Genomic DNA, 16,983 nt, shown 5'->3' with positions numbered 1-16,983 from the left:
TACATCTGGATAACTTATGACATCATTCCTAATTGATAATTAATTTGGGTTGATGTTGTATCAAAAAGAAATTTGGCTTGATAAACTTTTCAATGGATAAATAATGTCTGGTTGACAAAACATATGATAACTTTAATTACTACATATTACTCTTCCGGTTCTTAATACAAGACTTATTTAACTAATTTGATTAGATTAAGAAAGTTAGATAAGTTAGTTAATTATACGAAATATGACATGTTAGTCAGTTAATTAAAAGAAATATGACTTTTTTTTCTAAAACACTATAAACATTTTTTGTAATATCTTTTTTCTCTCTTTTACTTGATTATGGTTGAGGAAGTATTCAGAGGATTAATTTAGAAAAAAATTTAATAAATATGAGAAATAAATTTTATATTTAAAACTAAAATTAACTTAATAATTAGATCATATATTAAATCAGAGCAGTATTTTGTTTTAAAGTCCTAATTATATTTTTATGAATATTTTAGAAGTTAAAGTGAGATGTGCGAATAGCCACTGTTAAAGTGAGATGTGTGAATAGCCACTGTTGAAGGATAAATAGTTAGAGAGGAAAGAGTGACGTTAAAATTACTCCAAAGTTCTTCCATTTTCTCTTCTTCTCATGGGGTCTTCGTTTCATTATATAATATACGCATAAGCGTCGTCGAATTTGCCTGCTCTTCTAGTTGAGACTTGAAGTTTGGGGAGTGTTTCAGCTCTGGTGAGGAGTGACAAAGTTCTCTGCTATCAGTAGATAAGAGTGGAAGAGGGCGATTTGGCAATGGCGAAGAAGGATGAAATTGTGAATGATAATGGAGAGAACAAAGATGGTTTTGTCAACAGAGAAGTCTCTCGCAGCGACTTCCCTCCCAACTTTGTCTTCGGCGTTGCAACTTCATCTTACCAGGTCTGTGATCAGATGCGCATCAACCACTTGCTTCATCTGTGGAAGCAGTGTGCAATTTTTTATGCTATTCTTTTCTGTGGGCAAAATATGATCCGGATGTTCATGGGGTTTTCCTTTTTTTCTGTTTTCTTTTTCCATATTGAACTCTCGAGTTGAGTCTGCTGAAATTTCTAATGAGAATGTATCTGTATGCATGTCTTGGTGGGTGTTCCAGTCGTTTTTCTGCGCGATTGCTTTCATGTCCTTCAAATTTGACCTGGGCATTTGCTGTTTTGTGTTCTATGTGGACTGTTTATGGCCCAAAAAAAGTTCATCCAAGCAACATTTTATTGTTTTTAAATTATGTTCATAGTTGATTGAGATATTTTGTTTTTTATATATTAAAAATGTTACGTGAATGAAACATCAACTTGGCAGATATTTATTCGTTTTTAGTTATTCTGGGTAAATACTTCAGATCATGTGAATCGAAAGGTTTGGTAGGAATGAAAAATTTTGATTTTGCCAAATATGGGTCTGGAGATGGAGACTATCGTATCCTACCTACCGATGATCATCACTACTCCATATTATGCCGTTCCCACTATCAGTGTTGAAATGTTTGGCTGGGAGAAATTAAATGAATAAATTTCGTTAGTTTTATTTTATTAAAAATGATATATGGTGATGTTGCTACTTCTAATGTTTCAGGTAGCTATTCAACACAGCTGTTGGCAAACTGTACTTGAATTCATATAGAATCAAACTGATCTTCGTAGGGAAATCAGTCTGAGTAGTTTCAAGATTTTTTTTTTTTAATGTTTTCTTTTAAATGTTTCATGATAAATTTATTACGAGAACAACAAAGATTAGTGTTTTGTTTTGAGTGCTTTGATAGGAAAAATTATTCACTATTAGATACTAATATTTATAATGTAAGTGATGCTGAAATTTTTCAATCAGGCATTTCACTCCTTGTTTCTTATTTGTAGGTAGAAGGTGCTTGCAAGGAGGGTGGTAGAGGTGCAAGTATATGGGATGCCTTTACACACACTGAAGGTATAGGAACTTATTTCGGGAGGATTGTCTATTAATTTACTTGAATGGTGCAAATTGTTGTCTCATTTATTTATCATACTTGGTTTCCATTTCTTGTTATGTTAGGAAAAATTATTGACCAAAGCAATGGAGATGTAGCAGTTGATCATTATCATCGGTACATGGTCAGCAATATCATTCTTTTATATATCTTATACATTTATTTTTCTTTTGTTTGTTTATTGGTTTTTTGTTTTGACGTGAACTAGTGTTTACAGCATTAGTTATGCATAATTTGCCTGAGGACTTCTGCTGCTGTGCATACTATTTTCATCCATGTTTTCCCTTAATCTGAACTGGTTTCCATGGGTACAGAGGAAATCAACAAAATACAATTATTAACTCTGCTGACCTTTCAGCACATAATTATGTTAACAGGAAGATGTTGATCTTATAGCCAAGCTGGGTTTTGGTGCTTACAGATTCTCAATATCTTGGTCCCGCATCTTCCCTGGTATGTTTTGCTGCTGATGAGAATTTTAACAGATTTCCCGTATGGTTAGTTGTTAAACAATTTAAAAGAATTTCATTACAATGACAGCCTAAAGGTTTTAAGAGTTTGTTCATTGTTAAGGGGACAGAATACCCTATTTCCTTCTGTTAAGCTCATCATCATGAGAGTTTATAAATGCTTGGCACGGACTGTCTGCTGACATTATTATTTTCAGTCAAAAGGGATTTTGTGAATTTGCTTCTTTGATTTGTGATCCTATCCCGACAATAACTTGGACGTCCGAGATGGAAACAACTAAAACTATCAGCTTGCTCTCACCAACTGATACCCTGTTATATATAAAATTGAAAACTTATGCATGTAAATGAAATATACATATGAAGGAAAATTTAAAATCATCATATTCCAAAAAATTATCAAATCTCCTGGCATACAAAATGCAATAAAAATATACTAGCGACTTTTCTAGTTTTTGAATGATTCTTTTTGATGTTCTTAAACCCATGAAGTATGAAAATAACCAAATTTTAAATTGTGTATTTGCGAATAAGATAAGCTTTTGTTCCCAGCCTCTGCTGCCTAATTTATATTTTTTCTGCATATTTGACAACTCTTTGTTTGTTTAAATTGTCCCACGAATATGGGTATATTATTAATTTTAATTTTTTCCCCCCTTCATGTAGACGGTCTAGGAACCAAAGTCAATGATGAAGGGATTGCTTTTTATAATAGCCTCATCGATGCTCTTCTTCAGAGAGGTATAAAACTGTTTCATCTTTACACTTCTTTGTAGTCACGACTACAATATATATTAAGAACTCTTTACCAGCAGGTATTCAGCCTTATGTAACTTTGTACCATTGGGATCTTCCGCTGCATCTCCATGAGTCAATGGGAGGATGGTTAGATAAAAAAATCATGTAAGTGATATGCAGCTGATTTAATTTTTCCTTCCTACAATTTGTTTCTTTCCTAATTTCATGTTATATTTTTCAAGGCATGAAGATGTGAACAAGTACTTGTGATGTCACTTTTTATTCCTATGCTTCATGTGACGGATTTCTGCTCTGCTGCTGCATAGGTTTTAATAAATATGGTTTTGGATGTCACTTTTTATTCCAAATAGTTCAAAATTGTTGCCAGGTTGTCACAAAACACCTCAGTAGCAAGTCAACTCTGAAACTTAATTCTTTATGGAGCATCTAAATCCATATTTCTTCACGTCTTTTTGCTAAATCTTGGAATTCTACCTCTTCAGTTCTGGCAACGACACTTTTCTCACCTCTCCAAGGAACTAAATTCCCCTTTACAGAGTGTTATAGTTATTGATTGATCTTTTCTCAACCACTGAATCGGCCTAGACTGCGTAGAAGTATACTTGTGCCCTCTGTCATTTCCTTTTTGGAAAAACAACCACTTGCTTGGGGTCGTCTTGAGATACCTCAAGATTCTATTTACTTCCTCCATATGCTTCTCATTAGGTTGCTTCACAAGCTTCATGATTTTCTCAATTTAGTATTTCATTTCCTCCTTTTTATCATTTGTTACTGTACTAATAAAGAACAGTAGCTAATTAGTCCTCTTTTCTATATCATGTCATCTCTGGAGTTGATATTCATTATTCAATCATGTGTCAAGGCTATGAAAGTACAGATGAATGTATTCAGAGGGAAGGCAATGAATATTAATTGAATTCTATGGAGAATCTCCCTTGGCTTTGGAAAATGTCTAAGTTATATTCTCGCTCATATCTTCTAAAGACTCTTCCACTCGCTTAAATCTATCTATTCTATCATTTTCTTCATTGGCTTGAGATTATTAATGAGATAGACTCTGCTCCTTTAATTTTCTAAAGATTCTTCTTCCTCTTCTATCCTAACATTCCTTCTTCGAAATCCTCTAATCTCTCTGGTTTCATCAATGGCATACGCCAGAGAATATTTTGCAATCTATGCAGACACTTGCTTTGCAAGTTTTGGTGATAGAGTGAAGACCTGGATTACTATCAATGAGCCCCTTCAAACTGCTATCAATGGGTACGATATTGGGGTATTTGCGCCAGGAAGATGTGAAAATTCGTCAACAGAACCATATTTAGCAGCACATCATCAAATCTTGGCTCATGCAGCAGCTGCATCTGTATACCGAAGCAAGTACCAGGTGCGGTGTTGTACTTTACTGATGCCCCAGAATGTTTTTTTTGAATAATTCAACCGTGTGTATATCATAGTCTGTCATTGTCTGTTACTGTTGTTATAATATTAGATTATGCATGAAATAGCTTGTAAGAGTAATGGCACAAATTTAATGTCAGACCATCCAGATAATGGCATTTATCTTGGCTTTTAAACCACTTCATGCTATATTACCATGAGTAGCATTTTTTTTTTTCCCAACATGTTAACGGGACCAGAAGTGGTAGTATTGAAGGTGATCCTGATCTGTGCAGTTCTAACTTAGTATGGGAAGGAAGTCCTAATGTAGTAGTCTTGGCACTTGAGCGTTAATTACATCTGTTTGGTAAACATTATTAGCTCTTTTATCAGGCGTACCTACAATGGGCTGATATTTTTACCTTAAGACAATAATCCAACATAATATTCGTGACATGACTGTCAAATATGGTCCATATTCTCAGTTTCAACATTTAATAGCATAGTATGCCCATCTTTGCGGTCATCTAGTTCACTCCCTTATGCACGTTTAAAGTTGCAGAATGGTGAGCTTCGGAGCACATGAATTGCCATGTCCCTATACTGTCCATCCATATTATCTCATCCCTTCCAACCAAGGAAGGACATTGTTTTAGGTTATGCCCTCACTGTGGGAACATATCCTCGTATACAAGGGAGTCAAGCTTTAGTATTATTCTCAACCACCACTCAGTTAAATGGCTTCTTAACATAATTGACAATAAGGAAGAACAATTGGTTAAAAGTTTCCTTAGCGCAAGTTTCCATTGGCATATATTTTATATTTTGTATACCACTATTCTCATCTAGGCCTTGGTTTGTAAAAATAAATGATACTTAGATACCAGTAAGTAGTAATTGCTGGCATAATAATCTAGAGCAAGCATGCTCCACTCATTACTTCTAAGTTGTTAATTAGCTCCAGGACACCAGCCAATCGGCTAAATGATGTTAATTACTTAATTTTTTAGTGTTGACCCCATAGAATTTTCTTAACCTGGCTTGGTTGGGTCTCTTTTCATTACCTGATTATCTTTGCTATATCATGTTTCAAGCAGAAAGTTTACGCATTGAAAACATTTACTGGAATGCGATTCATTTTGCCATATCTCATATTACACATCTACTGTTAGTATGATTATCAAATATGAATAAAGTTGTTCTGTTAGTTTTACAATCAATGATGGAAAGGAAGAATAGATATTATTAAGACAGCGTTTTCTTAACCTTGTTGTCTTGATTTCCAGGAAAAGCAAGGGGGGCAAGTGGGCTGGGTGGTAGACTGTGAATGGGCGGAAGCTTATTCTGATAAGATTGAAGATAAATCTGCTGCTTCAAGGCGCCTGGATTTTCAGCTTGGATGGTAGTATACCTTTATCCATTTCTTGCTATAATTTAGCAAAGAAGTTAATCATTTTTTATCCAACAAAAAAAAAAACGTGGTTTCATTTGTGTACTCACATACGTAATGCTTAATTAAGTTTCAATCCTTTGATGGGAAGACTTGTATCCACTGGAAATTTATATCACGCTGATGTCATACTAATAAGAAACCAAATTCAGTGAATTTTCTGGTTTCGACTTAGAATTTCTCTCTAATATTCTTTAGTGCTACAGACATTGTTTGTGATAATTTTTTAATATTATATACTATTGCAAATATGAAATTATACCCAGTTTTCTTTGACCTTTAATGAGCAATGGAAAACTGGAAGGTGAAAAAAGAATCGACAAAACTGGTTTTTATGGGTTTGCTGATTAGCCAATCTAACCTTGTGCATATGCTAGAATGCGGACTTTTTTTTTTGTGGTTATTTTATTTCTGTCTAGAGAATACAACGCCGACTCTGACTTATGTCTACTCTGTATATATTTCATCCAGGTTTTTGCAACCCCTATGTTTTGGAGACTATCCTGAAGTTATGCGTGAACGACTTGGAGATCAACTTCCAACATTCTCAGAGGAGGATAAGAAGTTGCTTGCAAATTCACTGGACTTCATTGGTCTGAACCACTACACATCAAGGTTAATTTCTCATGTGACGGAAGGCTCTGAAGCAGGTCACTGCTATAGATCACAAGCAATGGAGAGAATTGGTAATACTTGCAGCCTTACACCATTTTCAAGATATCCGTTAATTGAATTGTTTTTCTAATTGAATTTTCTGTGTATCCTCAGTGGAATGGGAAGGTGGTGAGCTCATCGGTGAGAAGGTATAAATCTTTTCTCTCTATCCTTGCAATTGTGCGCATCTACGCATGCACAAATAAGCAAACGTTACATGCTTGGAAATGATTGGCAGGCTGCTTCAGAATGGCTCTATGTTGTTCCTTGGGGCATCCGGAAGACTCTGAATTACATAGCTCAGAAGTACAATCTCCCTGTATACGTCACTGAGAATGGTATGTGATACTTCTCTTCAGTTTATCTGCATGTATCAAGGGCTACTTACTTATTTAAGATTTATTTGGAGGTGAGATCAGAGAGAAACAAGCATGAATTGAAAGGTGATTTTGATTTTGATATCTCTCTGCCTATCTCTATATCTCTTTGAATGTTGACTCCTTATGACATCTGGGTTTCCTTTTGAATAATAACTGTGGGCTGTATCGACATTGTCCTAAATCCTTAACATGCGCCTAACAGATTTCTGTTCGGAACATATTGTAAATTGATTATCAGATTAATTGATTAATTTTAATGAATTAGTTGTACTGGATAATTTAATGATCCATTTGGAAGTTCTCTAATCTCATATTGGAAGTGTAGGAGTCTAATGTGTGGGTTATGGTGATCTTGACCTTTCTAACCTCATGAACCAGCTTTTGGGAAATGATTCCTCCGAAGGATCTTAACAGTCACATATTTAGGCTTACTTGGTCAGTTGTGCTGCAAAATGCATTCTTAAGTGGTTCTCATTTCTCTGACCTTTGTATTTTCCGTTTGACAGGTATGGATGATGAAGATGATGATAAGTTGCCACTAAATGAAATGTTAGATGACAAAATGAGAGTACGCTATTACAAGGAATATCTTGCCTCAGTTGCTTTGGCAATCAAGTAAGTTTGCCCACTTTTTCTTTTTGTTCTTATTTTTTGGCCAATAAATGAATTTTTCCGACTTTTACTTAGAATGAAATATGTTGTGAATACTTAAACTCTTTAATAGCAGTAATGATCCACAATTAGGCCCCATTTTGTATAACCAGGAAAGATATTCTTCTTAATTCTTTTAGTGTTTAATATGTTCTTGTATTCATCACTCAATAGTTTTTTGTCGTTTTATATTACTATTGGGATATGAGGGTCACTTTTATCTTCAAGGTCATTTTTTTGTATTTTAGTCTTTTATTTTATTCGATGTATTGAACGGGTCAATTAGAAAGGGGTGATTCAATTCAAAGGTTATTAATTTGACCTCCGTATCTTCTACCCTAAGCATAACGATTTCTGTTGTAGAAATTCTCTTCGTAGGGTATACCTGAAAACCAAACACCCTATTATCAGCCAAAAAATATTAAAAAAAAAAAAGATACAGAATGCTGAGCTGCACACTTTGCAAAAAGTTGATCTCAGGTATATATATGACAAAGAAGTCTTTCATATGAATAGAAATACATGTGGCAGAACAATGTGTTGAAGCCCGAAACCAAGAACTTCTATTTTGCAAAGGGTTGGATTTTCATTTTTTAGGTAGCAATGGCATAGGTTTTGAGGTGACATGGACATTCTTGTACAGGATTTTAAAATCATCGAGTAAAGTAAGCAAAACTTTCTTACTTCACCTCTTCTTATGAAAAATAAGTGGATAAAATCTTTTTAACTTTAAAAGCAAATTGTGAACCTATACCGGAGGATCACATCTCAGAGTTTGCTTTTACATTTGAATAATTTGCAGGGATGGAGTAGATGTGAGGGGATACTTTGCATGGTCATTATTGGACAACTTTGAGTGGGCCCAAGGCTATACTAAACGTTTTGGATTGGTGTATGTGGATTACAAAAATGGGCTAACAAGGCACCCCAAATCTTCTGCTTACTGGTTTTCAAAGTTCCTCAGAGCCAATGAAAGCAAACAGGGCAAGGAAGAGTAGCAGTTCCCCAATAGTATTGTTCTCATGCTGCTCTGTGTTAAGCTAATGTGGGATTTCTAGAGCCATGTCTAGAGCATCTGATGGGGGCAAAATCTGCTTATTAGGTTTTTCGAGTGTCTTAAAGCAGTTATAATCTACAGAGTACAGAATAAAGTTCGCCAGTATTGCTGTTATAATCTGCATTTAGCAGTTATGTTGTATGCAGGGCCTTATGGGATTGGATTGAGTCCTTTCTAGCGCATCATGTGAATCATATTAAAGTGAGTTATATTTTCTAGTGATTCGCCTTTTTGTTTTTTTCCTTTTGTGGGTGGAGACTGTTGAATGTGTTCTTGAGCATTCCAAATATAATACTACCTCCGGTCTAGGTATAAAAATTAATTAGAGATTCAATTTGGTTTTAAATATAAGTGTTTAATCCATTTGATCTCCCCAGTTTATTCATTTGTTTTCAGAAGTAGTCTGATAGTCTCTATGGTGATTGCATATATTAGAATATTTTTAATTTAATGCAGATGGCTAATAAGGGTATTTTAAGAAAGACAATACATATTTATTACAAATAATTAACTTAATTTTATTAATATTCGTAAATTAGTTACCTACCTCTTATACTAAGGATCAAAGTAGTAATCATATTGTGAAATTAATTAATCAGATGTTCAGCATTAATTTACCTGTAGCAAAGGGAGCAGAATTGATTCCTAGCATGGACTTTTTGTTTAAATTTTCATATTTTCCAAGTTCTAATTAATAACAGTGTTTGAAATGTGCTGATTCCCTAGTGAGCGAGGAGGGCGCGTGAGTGTAGTCAGGAGTTTAATGTCATCGGGTCTCCACCCACCTTCTCTTTGGATCAACTCCGATTGGATTTCCACGTAGACAGCTAGCTCCACCATATGAGCAGTGGCTTTCTGTAATAGACACCCATTTAGACTTGTCTTTGCGCTTTTTAGCACTACTATTTTCCCAAATTAACACTTTGGTCCTGATTATTAGAAATGTTACCAACCAAGTCCTCAAGATTTGAATTCATGGCTGCTGTATTTTTAATTGATATAATTGAATTCTGAATTTAAATTTTGTTTATGAAAATAATAGACTGTGTGAGACTTGAGTCAAAAGGCTGCGGTATTGTTAATTGATATATTTGTAAGTGAAACGTGCCAAAATCATAATTTTCCTTATATTAATCTACGTCTATTTTTAATTATATAAAAGTGTAATCTGTAAACTTAGGCGATTGGCTTAAGTTTGTAAATGTTAATTGTATTGCTTTTCGTGACTATCTTGCTCGCATAACTATTGATGTGATTTAATATATATATATATATATATATGTATCATTCAAATTTTTTTTTGGTGAAAGTTGTTTCTATTTTGAGAAAATTGCAAATAAAGACACTGAAAAATTGAAAATTGTAATTTGGGTTTTTGAATTCAAAAAAATGCTGCTAGGAACTAGGTCTTAAATATGAATTAGCAAATATTGTGTAAAAGATCAAGTTGTCCTCTTTTTGGAAATAACAAGTGAACTATTGAGAATAACAAGTATGATATTAGAAATTACAAGTGCAATATTCCAAATAACAAGTTTAAACAGTAGGGCAATTTAATTTCTTATACAACATTTGCTAATTTATATTTAAACCCGGTTTGGCAATAAAATTTTGAATTCGAAAACTTGAATTGCAATTTTATATTTTTTTAGAGTATTTATTTGGAATTTTTTCAAAAATTATTGTGTGAGACTAGTGATGTTCGGATTGTAAGAAAGAAAAAATTCCAAAAAAAGTGATTGTTGAATTTTAAAATTTTAAATTAGTATTAGTTACTACACTCATAAAGAAAATGACTACATTTGAAAAGCAAATGACAACATATTTTTGTAGTAATTCCTGATTTAGAATTTTGAAATTTAATAATCATTTTTTGGGATTTTTCATAATTAATTTTTTATGTGATTTACGAGATATTTTTAAAATATATAAAATCTAGGAACAATTAATATGTAAGTCTTTATAATTTCAACCAATTTTTAATTAGGTTCCTATAGTTTTTTTTTTATCATGTCCTTGTTGTTTTACCTTATTTTTACTTAGGTCCTTAAAAATTTTTATTCTTTATTCTATAAATAATAATATTCTATGAATAATAATTATTATAATAATCTTATGTTAATATTCTTTTAAATTTTTAGTTAAACATATGTATTATTTATTTTATAATTAAAAAATTCAAATTATAATAATAAAATTTTCTAAAATTAGAATATAATTATAAATAATTTATATTTTATTATAATTTATTACTCTAATTAATTATTAATTAATAAATGATTATATTAATTATTTTGTGTAAATGATTTATATTTAATTACAATTGATTATTCTGATTAAATATTAATTAATAAATCATTCTCTTAATTATTTTGTCCAATTATAAAATTATTAATTTAAAAATGAAATTAATTTTTAAGAATAAATTTTATAAATAAATTTTTTAAAACTACAAAGGACCTAATTAAAAAATAAGTGAAACTATAAAGACCTAGTAAAAAAGAAAAAAATTGGAACGACCTAATTAAAAACACGTGAAAATAAAAAGATATGATAAAAAAATTTATAGAGACCTAATTAAAAATCAAATGAAACTATAAGGACATGGAGATTAATTATCCCTAGAATGAGAATCTATATAATTATATATAATATACGTATTATTCTTAAACTCTGTTTCATATATAAGACTTAACTAATATAAAATAATAAGAATATTCTGTCATATTCCAGAAAAAGAGTGCATAAGAAAGTCAAAATAATGAAAGTCCAGCCAGAATTAGAGGTATATTTTATTACTTACGTTGCGTATTACTTGTCATTATGAAAATGCAGCTACATTATCTTAATTCCTATCCATATAGATACGTCCAAAGTGAGAAGGCTATTGTGGTAAATGTCAAAATTAAAAGTTAATTTTTTTAACCTTAAAAATTAAAAGTTAATTTGAATCTTATAAAGGACCCAAAAAACTGGCTAAATTATATATAAACTTTCTGAACTTTGAACCACATACAAATAATTTGTATAACCTTTAAAATTTTACAATAAAATCTCTAAACTCTTGTATTTATTATACGATTAATTATATACATTACTTATCCGCACGCAACTTATAGTTGAAAAAAAATTATAATTAATAATTAGAGTCCATCTGGACAGATTTGAAGGTCCATGAAGGTTTATTATTTAGTTTTTTAAAGATTAAGAAAGTTATTTATACATAATGTTATAAGTTAAGAAAAATTTTATGTTATTTTAAAAGAAAATATTAAAAGAGTTATTTATTATATTGGATGTCATATCATTATATAAAAATAATGACAATAAAAAAGGCATAAAATGAAAGTGATCAAGTGATGACCAACATAAATACGCAACAATTGGACAATACCACAAGGAAGCTTTTAAGTTGACTTTTGATTACTCTAGAGAACTCGTTTTTGGATAAAAACCTCTTTGACTATTATCTGTCTCCTCGTATACTTCAAAGAGGGGGGGGGGGGAGTCGCAGTAGGATATTATAAATTATAGGTATATATATTGAAATCTCCTTGAAGTTGAAGGTTAAATTATTTATTCTACTTCTACAATTTTAAATAACTTAAGAGACTGAAAACTTTACCAACTGTGATTTTTTATATAACTTAATTTATATTTAAATTCTTTTGAATAGTTTTGATTTTTTAAGGTAATAATAATTGTTATTTAAAAAAAATCATTATTTGAGCCTTATGGTCAGAGTACTAAAAAAATACTTTTTAAGAAATTAAAAGATTAAATTAAAATTTTGTATAAAGTTTAAAGTATATTTTTACTGATTATATATGGCTTATTTGAAATCACATTCATAAGCACTTATAAATACATTTCATATAAGTCGAGATAAAACTCTTTTTGTATTCTGTAAATTACGATTGAATAGCTATTTATAAGCTATTCCAAACAACCCTTAATAAACGCATGACAAATACATTATCCTTTCCGTGATAATGACAACAATATGAATTAAATTCAGGATCCAAATTGTAATCAAAGAGAAACAAATTAAAAAAAATAAAGAAATGATAACTTAAGAGACTGAAAACTTTACCAACTGTAATTTTTTTATATAACTTAGTTTATCTTTAAATTCTTTTGGATAGTCTAGATTGTGCTCCTATGGTAGTAAAAATATATATAACTTGCGTAGTGTATTTTCGGTCTTTTAAACTTATATAAGGATAGCCAAAACAAAAAAAACCAAATGTGATGTTATTAATACTTTTAATATTTGCAAGACATTCTTAAATGCTAATATATTAAATTTAACTTTTAAGATAATAATAATTGTTATTTAAAAAAACTATTTGAGTCTTATGGCCAGAGCACTAAAAAGATACTTTTTAAAAAAAATTAAAAGACTCAACTAAAATTTTGTATAAAGTTTAAGGTGTATTTTTGCTCATTATTTATGGTTTATTTGGAGTCATATTCGTAAACACTTATAAACATGTTTTATATAAGTCGAGATAAAACTCCTTACGTATTCCGTAAATCTTAATTGAAAAGCTGCTTATAAATTATTTCAAACAGCTGTTATAAACACTTGACAAATACATTATTTTTTCGACAACAATATGAATTAAATTAAGGATCCAAATTGTAATCAAAGAGAAACAAATTAAAAAAAATAAAGAAATGATAAGTGTAAAATAAATAAACCCCAGACGCATCCTCATTCTTTGTATCACTCTGGTAAAAAAAACCATTCAATTTACCGTCATGTTATGATTAATGGAAATTTACAGTTCAAAGTACAAAGAATTGTATGCAAGTTTTCTTCTTATTTGCCTCCATCTCAAAAGAATTCTCATTTTCTCCATACAATACACTACACTACACTATGAACATCCAAAAATGAATGGCTCAACTTGTTGGCCATGAACCAATATCTGTACAGTGAAGAAGCTTAAGCTTGAAGGAGGATCTGAGCAGATTGCGAGTGAACTAAACTCTAAGCAGTCTTGATGAAACTCGAGGCGTACGCACACTCATATCACGATTTGATTTCATCAAAGAGAGACGATCTTTGATTGTTTCATCAAACTGTCTGTTCTGTGGGTTCTCTGCATAGCACACGTAGTAACAACTTACACATGCATGAGGCACTGCCATGGCGATCCTAGTCTGCAATTTCATCAACATGTCCCATTATTAACACATTAAATTCAATTAACACTAGTTGAACTGAGTGAAAGGGACTCAACATTCTTTAAACTAGGTTATGGGTTTGAGTGGTCCCTATAATTTTAGTATTAAGGAAACGGTTCTTAGAGATGATATCTCGGTGATGTGGTAATAACATGTCACTGATGTGACGATGATGTTCGGTAATAGTAAGGACTTTGACCACAATTCTGTTCTAAGGATTGATCCCGTAACAAAAAAGTTAGTAGGATTTTAATTCAAGTTAACCAAAACCATAATTTGAAGGACTAAAAACTATGTTTCTCCTGAAAAAACCACATTGGAATGAATTATCATCTATTTGGAACCTGACAATGCTCAAATGACTGGATATGTGGCACAAACATATGAATATAGCAGATATGATCATGACATGCTGATGATTTCAGTGTGAGCAAGGAGGGGGGAATAAGGGATTGAATGTACTGACCAGAAGGTATCCAATGAAGAAGGTCAGAAGAGACAGAGTGGCCGTGAAACTTTGGTGTACTTTAGCAGTCCAAGCAGCCACAACAATGACACAGATTGATCCACTGCAAATTCCAGTGAAGAAGCAGACTGCGCTTGTTATATCAGAGTCCACTAGTTCTTCCATTTGTTGCTTCTCAAACAGAGCCCATGTGTCCTGAGATGCCATTACAAAACCTTTTCCATATGCAGCTATCTGTAAAAAATTTTAAGAAAAAAGCAGATGCCATTAATTAACTAATTAGTAACTAATTAGAGAAGAACGAAAGTGAAGAGCACATTGAATAGAAGTGCTTTCAGATGGTGACTGCTCTGCGCCTTTTTCTAGTGAACTTAGAACAACAGAATCTGGCATATGTCTTTAGGGACCAAAGAATAAAACTTTTCAAACTATATCATAAGCTGAAAAGAAAAGAGATACGCAAGGAAAGAACAAGCCCAAGTTTGATCCTTTTGCCATGCTTGGTACCATCTAACCATTATCCATAAGCAGACAATTAAAAATATCATCGTAGTTATCTTTATCTGAGTTTACCTGTACATAGGCCCAGCCATTGCCATTTCTGAAGATGGACTGCATGACATTGAGACAACAATGAGCACAACAAAACAAGAATTCATCTTCTCCCTCAAGAAGATTCAGAAATCGGGCGACGATTCGCAGGGTTTCGATTGTTGGAACGAAGAGAGACCCCAGACAAGCACTTCCAAGATTGCGGGTCAAAGCTCTCAGGAAGCAAAAGTGAGTGCTTGCTTGCATTCCTCTTAGGTAATACAGTGCAATGACTCTACTTACAGTGATATTAACCACATTTCTCAAGACCTCAGTAATCCAAGCCAAGCTCAAGACCAAAGCAATGATGACCAAAGGAGGGAAATAGAAGTTCAAGGCTCCAATTACAGCCAATATCCAGACAGACATCCACAAGAATCCAGCACCAAGCATATAATAAGTGGGATGGTTCAAATCAGTGAAGTTTGAAGTCGGTTGAAGCGATAAACTCAAAATCTTACTGCAAAACTTAATTCTCCTATTAACCCAACAAGCATATAAGCCATTGCCTATTGAAAAAGCAACCAAACAGACTCCAACACCATCAGTGGGAGGCTTTTGGAAACAAAGTAGGAGAATTCCAGCAGATAGAGACATCACAAAAGAGCACCATAATATGAAATGAACCATGAATGTAGGCCATTTCCTAACTGCTTTTTGCCATGCAAACGCAAGAATGATGCTCAAGAGAGCTGCAGCTTCCACTTGGGGTAGAAAGTACTTTAATAGTCTTTTCTCTTTCCTTTCCATAGAATCCGATCCTTGGATTAGCCCCTGAATTCCCTTAAACACAAGAAAGCAAACCAGGGCAATAGCTAATAACAAGTGGAGAAGGAAGAGGAAAAGAGATATTCTGTTCGTATATCTTCTGGAATTCAAAGTCAACCGGCGCTGCTGAAAATTCAAGATTAATCGGTTGAGTACTTAGCAGACAATATAGTAGCTTACCAGAAAGATTTAGCTTAGCTTAGCTTCAGCTTCAAGAATTTCACAACGCAAACAAGTACATACTTCATGACTATAACACAAACTTTGGAAAAAAATTTGACAGATAGAAAGAAGATTTGAGATTCCAGGTGGGCTTTAACGGAAACAAGTCATGTTCATTAAAGTGATGAACTTGTTTCTTGATCAAGCAGTAGCCATTTCTCTGGAGATGAAACAGGACTTACTTCTTGTGGGGTTGGAATGGAAAGAGGCTGAGGACGTTGAGATTGAGCAGGAGAAGGATTTGGAACCCTATTATTGGGTCCATTAATCACAATCCTCAATGGATTGGTGGGGTTCAACGTCTGGAACTTCGAGAGCAGAATGTCTTCACGACGATCATTATGATTCTCTCTTCCAGTTCCATTACTATTCATCTGAATCACTCTCTCTTCTCGTAAACCCCCTTCCAAATCCACTGCTTTCCTCTCCTCCTCCTCCTTTCCATTTTCCTCTCTGACTTGAGCTCCAGTTTCATTCCCTCCCTGAACCACCTGCATACCCAGAAAGAAAAACTCCATAACTTTACATAAAAGGCAATCTTATTTACGAAATAAGCCCGCATCTTTACAGGAATTAGCTTAAGCCAAGAAAAAAAATGGAAGCTTACAGGTTCTGCAGCACCCATTCGGCAGTTGAAATGTCGTTTGAAAGAAGAAGACGATGATGATGGACTTGTAGTTTTTTTGTGTCTGGAAATGGCTGTGATATTCTATTATGATCGATGACACAATGACAAGTTTACACCTTTTCTTGTTTCACTTGGCCTTTACAATTCAATTCATCATGCCTCCTAATAAAGAAATACTTTGGGCCCACGTACGAATAAAGAAATCAATCCAATAGCGCGTGGCAATCACGTCCCACGGGCTGCTAAACTAATGAAGCTCGTGTCAGAGCATGCGGGGCACGTGCTGAAAGCCTGAAACTTTGGAGTCTGGAATTGGACCCAAGGTT

At 32.9% G+C, this 16,983-nt stretch overlaps 2 protein-coding genes across 3 annotated transcripts; one reads left to right on the top strand and one right to left on the bottom strand.

Annotated features, from left to right (window-relative positions):
• The first annotated feature begins 672 nt into the window (after nucleotides 1-672).
• LOC114719263 (beta-glucosidase 42) lies at nucleotides 673-9,030 on the top strand. Its single transcript, XM_028904735.1, has 13 exons — nucleotides 673-913; nucleotides 1,885-1,951; nucleotides 2,057-2,115; nucleotides 2,369-2,444; nucleotides 3,128-3,202; nucleotides 3,277-3,364; nucleotides 4,379-4,604; nucleotides 5,884-5,999; nucleotides 6,519-6,733; nucleotides 6,816-6,850; nucleotides 6,940-7,039; nucleotides 7,588-7,696; nucleotides 8,535-9,030. The coding sequence occupies exons 1-13, from the start codon at nucleotides 788-790 to the stop codon at nucleotides 8,728-8,730; spliced, it is 1,488 nt and encodes a 495-aa protein (XP_028760568.1). The 5' UTR covers nucleotides 673-787; the 3' UTR covers nucleotides 8,731-9,030.
• A 4,498-nt stretch (nucleotides 9,031-13,528) lies between these two features.
• On the bottom strand, nucleotides 13,529-16,766 carry LOC114719256 (protein PNS1). 2 transcript variants are annotated; one of them, XM_028904727.1, is made up of 5 exons: nucleotides 16,637-16,766; nucleotides 16,212-16,520; nucleotides 15,022-15,933; nucleotides 14,449-14,682; nucleotides 13,529-13,958 (listed from the first exon to the last, which is right to left on the bottom strand). In XM_028904727.1, exons 1-5 carry the CDS (start codon nucleotides 16,652-16,654, stop codon nucleotides 13,779-13,781), a joined length of 1,653 nt encoding a protein of 550 aa, XP_028760560.1. In that variant the 5' UTR covers nucleotides 16,655-16,766; the 3' UTR covers nucleotides 13,529-13,778. The 2 variants fall into 2 exon arrangements, with proteins under 2 accessions (XP_028760560.1, XP_028760561.1); XM_028904728.1 differs by having other exon boundaries at nucleotides 15,022-15,930.
• Nucleotides 16,767-16,983: the final 217 nt, after the last annotated feature.

Source organism: Neltuma alba, unplaced genomic scaffold, assembly GCF_004799145.2.
Source record: "Neltuma alba isolate B1F8T4 unplaced genomic scaffold, ASM479914v2 tig00011900_pilon, whole genome shotgun sequence".
Classification (NCBI taxonomy): Eukaryota; Viridiplantae; Streptophyta; class Magnoliopsida; order Fabales; family Fabaceae; genus Neltuma; species Neltuma alba.
The sequence above is the reverse complement of the archived record's forward strand: the minus strand, read 5'-3'. Positions and strand labels throughout refer to the sequence as shown.

Excerpts from the sequence above, each read along its gene's own strand:
- LOC114719263 (XM_028904735.1), top strand. The coding sequence starts at position 788 with ATGGCGAAGAAGGATGAAATTGTGAATGATAATGGAGAGAACAAAGAT. Across the intron at positions 6,851-6,939 it reads GTGAGCTCATCGGTGAGAAG|GCTGCTTCAGAATGGCTCTA; the intron begins GTATAAATCTTT and ends AATGATTGGCAG. Across the intron at positions 7,697-8,534 it reads TCAGTTGCTTTGGCAATCAA|GGATGGAGTAGATGTGAGGG; the intron begins GTAAGTTTGCCC and ends AATAATTTGCAG.
- LOC114719256 (XM_028904727.1), bottom strand. Across the intron at positions 15,934-16,211 it reads CCATTCCAACCCCACAAGAA|CAGCGCCGGTTGACTTTGAA; the intron begins GTAAGTCCTGTT and ends TTGAATTTTCAG. Across the intron at positions 14,683-15,021 it reads ATGGCTGGGCCTATGTACAG|ATAGCTGCATATGGAAAAGG; the intron begins GTAAACTCAGAT and ends AATTTTTTACAG.